Raw genomic sequence first — 5,704 nt, forward strand, 5'->3', positions numbered from 1 at the left:
CCGGCCGGCTCACGCTCACACTCGAATCGATCGCCACCCCCTCCTCTCTTCTCTTGCCTTCCGGACAATCTCCTCTCCCGCGCTCACGCAACCGCCCCTAGCTTGCTCCACACCCATGGCGTCATGGCGACCTCACGCCGCCACGCGCATGCGCTCTCGTATATATATATATATATATATGCCCTATCTGTCGCTGCATCTCCATCGACATCACCTAATCATACAAAAGCTTGGATCTTGGAAGGGATCGGCATTCAGCGATGGACGTCTCCGACCGGTCGGTGCGGCTGACCATCGAGGCGCAGCCGAGCGACCCGGCGGGGGCGCGGGGGTTCCTGGCGGGGACGCCGTTCGAGCCGCAGCTCTCGGGCTCGCCGTCGCGCCCAAGCGTGGCGGCGGCAGACGGCGGCGAGGGCGACGACACCAACAACGAGGCGTCGTGCGGCGCGCGGGGGCGGATGGACGACGGCGCGGTGGCGGCGGCGGGGCCCGAGCGGCGGCTCACGCTGCTGGCGCTGCGGCTCGCCGTGCTGGAGAAGGCGGCGAGCGGGCTGGGCGCGCTGGGGTTCATCTGGGCCACCGTGGTGCTCCTCGGCGGGTTCGCCATCACGCTGGAGCGGGTGGACTTCTGGTCCGTCACGGCGATCCTCCTCGTCGAGGGCGCGCGCATCTTCAGCCGCAGCCACGAGCTCGAGTGGCAGCATCAGGCCACGTGGTCGCTCGCCGCCGCGGGTAGGTCCAGCGCCCGCCTCGTCGCGCGATCCTTCCGCCTCGTCTTCCGCACCGGCGGCTGCGGGACGGGGAAGGCGGTGGCCGCCGGAGGAGGAGGAGCCGCGGCGTCGTGCGGCCGCGGCCGGCGGCGGGGCGGGTGGACGTGCACGACATGGGGGCCGTGGAGCTGGAGCTGGAGCTGGAGCTTCCTGTCGGGCCACGTCGGGCGGCTGTTCTACTGGCTGCAGCTGGCGTCGGCGACGGCGTGCGTGGCGCTCTCCGGCGTGCGGCTCGCCAGGCAGGACTTCGGGGAGGCCGTCGACGCGCGGACGAACCGGCGGTCTGCGCTCGACATCTTCTACGGGCTGGCGCTCGCCGAGGCGCTGCTGTTCCTGGCGGAGAAGGCGGCGTGGGAGTGGGAGATTAGCCACGGCCGCCTGCTGGAGCGCGTCGCCGCCGAGTGCCGCCTCTCCGGCGCGCCGGGGCTCGTCGCCATCCGCCGCTTCTTCTACGACGCCTACTCGCGGTGCATCGAGGGGAGCATCTTCGACGGGCTCCGCATGGACCTCGTGTCCTTCGCCGAGGAGCTCATCGTCGGCGGCTCCCGCGACGAGCAGCGCATCGGCGTGGGCATCCTCGTCAACGTGGCGGCGAGCCCGCGGCTCGGGGACGACGCGCTGCGCCGGGTCGGCACGTCGCCCGCCGTCGTGGAGCGCCTCGTGGAGATGCTCAGCTGGAAGGGCGCCGCCGAGCGCGGCGCGCGGGCGTCCGCGGCGCTCGTCGTGTCCAAGCTCGCCAGCAAGAAGCGCAACGCGCTCCGCGTCGCGGGGGTCCCCGGCGCCATCGAGTCCGTGTCGTCGCTGCTCTACGCCGCCGACGAGGAGTGCAACCTCCTCGGCCTCCTCATCATCAAGAAGCTCGCGCGGGACCACGACAACTGCAGCAAGATCGGCAGCGCCCGCGGCCTGCTCGACAAGATCATCGACTTCTCCGCCATCGGCGGCGGCGCGTCGCCGTCGTCGTCCCCGGCCACCGGACCCGCCTCCACTCTCGTCACCGCCTCGCGCGCCAAGGCCGTGCAGCGCTCGCTGCAGGTGATCAAGATGCTCGCCGAGACGACGGGCAGCACGGGTAAGCAGCTCCGGCGGGAGGTGGCCGAGATCGTGTTCACGGTGAGCAACATACGCGCCGTCCTCCAGCATGCGCCCGCCGGCCACGCCGGGCTGCGGCGGCTCGGTGCCGAGGTGCTGACGCGCCTCGCCATGGACGCGGATGCGCGCGAGCAGATCGGCAGCACCGGCGGCGTGGTGGCCATCCTCCTCGACATGTTCCTCCGGCTCGGGGCCGCCGACGCTGCGCGCGCCGAGGCCGGCGAGGCGCTCGCCATGCTGGCCCTCGAGAGCCCGCGCAACTGCGAGCGCATCCTCAGAGCCGGCGGCGGCGCCAGCACCGTCGACCGCCTCGTGGACGCGCTCGAGGACGCCGCCATCGGCGTGGGCGCGGGCAGGGTCCTGACCAACCTCTGCGCGTACGCCGGCGGCAGCGGCGAGCTGTTCCCGCAGCTCCGCCGCGCGACGCGCGGCGCGGCCGCGGCGCTCCGGGGCGTCGCGGCGTCCGACGAGCCGAAGCCGCTGGAGGTGTCGCTGGGCCTCGCGGCGCAGCTGGTGCGGCTGATGGGCCCGCGCGAGCTGGCCCGCCACCTGGCCGCGGCGGGCGTCACCGAGGCGGGCCTGGCGAGCCGGCTGGCCGTCGTGCTGGCGGCGCACGCCTGCCCCTCGATCAGGGCGCCGCGGGTCCGGCGGTTCGCGGTGGAGCTCGTGATCGCGCTGCTGCGGGCGGCGGCGCCGGCGATGGCGGGGCCGATGGCCGCGGCGGGAATGGGCGCGGAGCTGCGGCGCATGGCGGAGACGACGTCGGAGCTGGAGTGCTTCCACGTGTTCTCCGGCAGCGCCGGGCTGAGCCGGCACGCCGTCGGGCTCGCCGCGCTCGTCGACGCGGCGTTGGAGCTCATAGGCGCCGCCGCCGACGCCGAAGCCGAGCCTGCTGCGCACGTGTGAGTGTGACTGAGCTAGCGCGCGTCGCCGTTGCGTGCAGGCGAGAGAAGCTCAAGCTGAGGAAGTTGCTGGATGTGTACAGGATTCTTTGGCAAAAATCACAGGATTGTTACTGACGGATTCGTTATTTGATCCTATGGAGTTTGGATGTAATTATTACGTGACCAACGATTGGACGAATGGATCGGATGAGATGAGTTCTTGCTTGTCATTTTCCTTTTTGTGTGTGCGAGTGTCATGTTTCTTTTGCGTCAATGCTGCTCTTCGTCGGCATGAAGTGGCCGGAGACGCACAATGGCAAGACGTGCAAGGAACAGGAAGGAAGGAATGCATCATGTATGCAAATGACATGGTCTTGAGATGTATAGGATGGATTCAGATGACATGCAACACTCGATGATGGCACCTAATAAACTCTTTCTAAGATGGGGCGTGCAGGTTCACTGGATTTGCTTTCTGGAAACTCTTGCTTGCAAGGCTCAACGCTGCGTCTGCGGCGCTTGGACAAAAAAAGGAAAAAAAAGAAGAAGAAATCTGTATGACACACGGGTGTTTTGAGGGTCCTCGGCGCACGATTTAGTGGCGATCTCCTTCAAAATCTATAAAAGGGTATAAGTAGATATGGTGGACACTATTTCGATTTAGTAATCTTACAAAAATTATAAAAATTTCCATTCATTATGCATAGAACACAAAAACATGGAATTTTATGAACACAAATACATGAATAAATTTAGGAGTACGTGTCTTCATGTCTATTACTCCATATTCAAAATTACACATAGGGATTTATGCAGCTAGCAATGCTTTTAGCCTGTATTTAAAGGTTTTTGGGCTACCAGTATGAAGAAGATGAAGCAGCCTGATAATACTTCTAGTGTCAGGCTTGCAATTTAGGTGCTAATCATATACATGGCATGTTATTAGCATAACTGACACATGCATAAATGCATTCTGTAATTTGTTCTAGCACTTTTACACATGAGTTGTTAGTTTATCTTTGTAAATGTATTTTATGAAGTATTTTAGACTTTTTCATAATTAAATATTAATATAAAACATATTATAAAAATTATATCCAAATAGTGTTTAAATATTACATGATTTAACTTTGAACCTTGAACAAGTGTATACAAAGAAACAAAATCAAATCTAAAGTTGGATTCATGTTTATTTGAAAAATTGTAAATGTTAGTGTGCCAAAATTTTGCTTTTTTAGTGTTAATTTAAATTAATTTTGTTTAAACACTTCACTTTTTGCCAACACAAAGTTTGAACTCCATTCTATACACTCTAATCTAAATGTGATGTGGAGGTTGTCGGTGTTTTTACCGTCGGCCTACCTAGGGATACCCTAAGATAGGTGATTATTTGGTGAGGGATCTGGAACTTGAGTGTGAACGCAAGGATACAAGACACAAATTTAGATAGGTTCGGGCCGCTAGAGTAGCGTAATATCCTACGCCCTGTTTTGGGGTGTTGTATATTGCGCTCTGCGCTTGGGTGTTGAGTTGCCTGTTGGCTGCTCTCTGTTGGTTCTCTGCCTATCTAGGTATCCCTGCCCTCCTTTATATATCCCAGGGAATAGGGTTCCTAGTAGGATTACAAGGTAGGAGTCATAGTAGAATTATAAGGTATGAGTCCTAATAGGATTATAGTGGAATCCTAGTAGGAATCAAATTTCTTTTTCCTTACGGGTAGCTTCCTTGCGGTACCTAGGGGATCTATCCCTGATAAGCCCCCCGATCACTTCATAGCCGAATACTACAGGCATTTCGAGTACTTCTGAAGTAGTCTTCGGCTTCTTCTGAAACTACATCTTGAAGGTCTTCTTTGAGTACTTCCTTGGTTGCATCGAGGCTATGAGGTGCTCACGCCCCGAATAGCTTCAATTTTTCTTTTGAATGGGGTGCGATGGAAAATCACACTCCATATGGAGTAGCCCCCGAGCCTTAGGTTGAATCGAAGAATCAAGCTAAAGGTCAAATTAGTCTTGAATCTTCTTTCCTTATCTTTCGAGTACATTCAAAAATAAATAGTCGATGACACGTTTCCTGCAGCCACCGAGCCTTGAATCCAAAACCCTTAGGTTCGGAAAAAGATCCAAGAATCATGGCATTAGTGTTACTCTGAAATCCCGAGAAAAACTCTTTGCTTTCTGCACAGTGAAATTGAGCCTCCCGCTGGTTTATTTAACCGCACAGTGACTTAGGGTTTCTTCTGCACTCTCAGTCTTCATACGAGTTGTCTTCGAGTAGTTTTGCGGCGTCCAGCCCCCGAGCTTACGAGCCAGGAGAGCCGAAGGAGCCAAGTCGAGTAGTGTGCATCGCCAAGCCTCCGAGCCTGGAAACTAGCGGAACTGTGATGTCACGCCGTGCTGCCTGGAGGGTTTTTACCGAAGCTTGATCTAAAAAAGACAATGCATACATTATGTAGCATAATGCGAAGATACCGAGTAGTACTCAGTAATAATGTGAAGACAGCAAAATTTATTCGGTGTGAAAATTGCTGTGTCGAGCTCTTTATTAGGCCATTTAAATCTCCCGAGTAGTCCACCCTTTACGTTCACCCGGTCCCAGTTTAGCCTTCGCCCATAGCATGTACAAGTCGCTTAGGTCTATAGCCTTCGCTCATATCATGTACGAGTCGCTTAGGTCTGTAGCCTTCGCTCATACAGGATGGGTCGCTTAGGTCATGACTGGAGACTCGAGGTTTCACGGATTAAGGCATTTGCTACTCGAGTAGATTAGCGACCGTTAAGAGGAGACAACGAGCAGAAAGTAGTCATCATGTGCCAAAGAGGATGCGCAGTGCGCAAAAGTAGTCGACATTGCGACAGAATGAATGCGCGTTGCGCAAAAAGTAGTCGACGAAGTGTAGCTCTGGAGGGTTTCAATGCCCATCGAGAGTCGTACACGGATAAGTAGTCGGTGAAGTGT

General features: G+C 57.2%; 1 protein-coding gene across 1 annotated transcript; it reads left to right on the forward strand.

Moving 5' to 3' along the window:
- The first annotated feature begins 260 nt into the window (after positions 1 to 260).
- On the forward strand, positions 261 to 2,936 carry LOC112883779. The gene has a single exon (XM_025948995.1). It carries the CDS (start codon positions 261 to 263, stop codon positions 2,766 to 2,768), a length of 2,508 nt encoding a protein of 835 aa, XP_025804780.1. The 3' UTR covers positions 2,769 to 2,936.
- The last annotated feature ends 2,768 nt before the right edge of the window (positions 2,937 to 5,704 follow it).

The sequence above is a fragment of the Panicum hallii genome, chromosome 3 (assembly GCF_002211085.1).
Source record: "Panicum hallii strain FIL2 chromosome 3, PHallii_v3.1, whole genome shotgun sequence".
NCBI lineage: Eukaryota > Viridiplantae > Streptophyta > Magnoliopsida > Poales > Poaceae > Panicum > Panicum hallii.

What these genes read in the sequence shown, in the direction of transcription:
- LOC112883779 (XM_025948995.1), top strand. Translation starts at nt 261, where the DNA reads ATGGACGTCTCCGACCGGTCGGTGCGGCTGACCATCGAGGCGCAGCCG.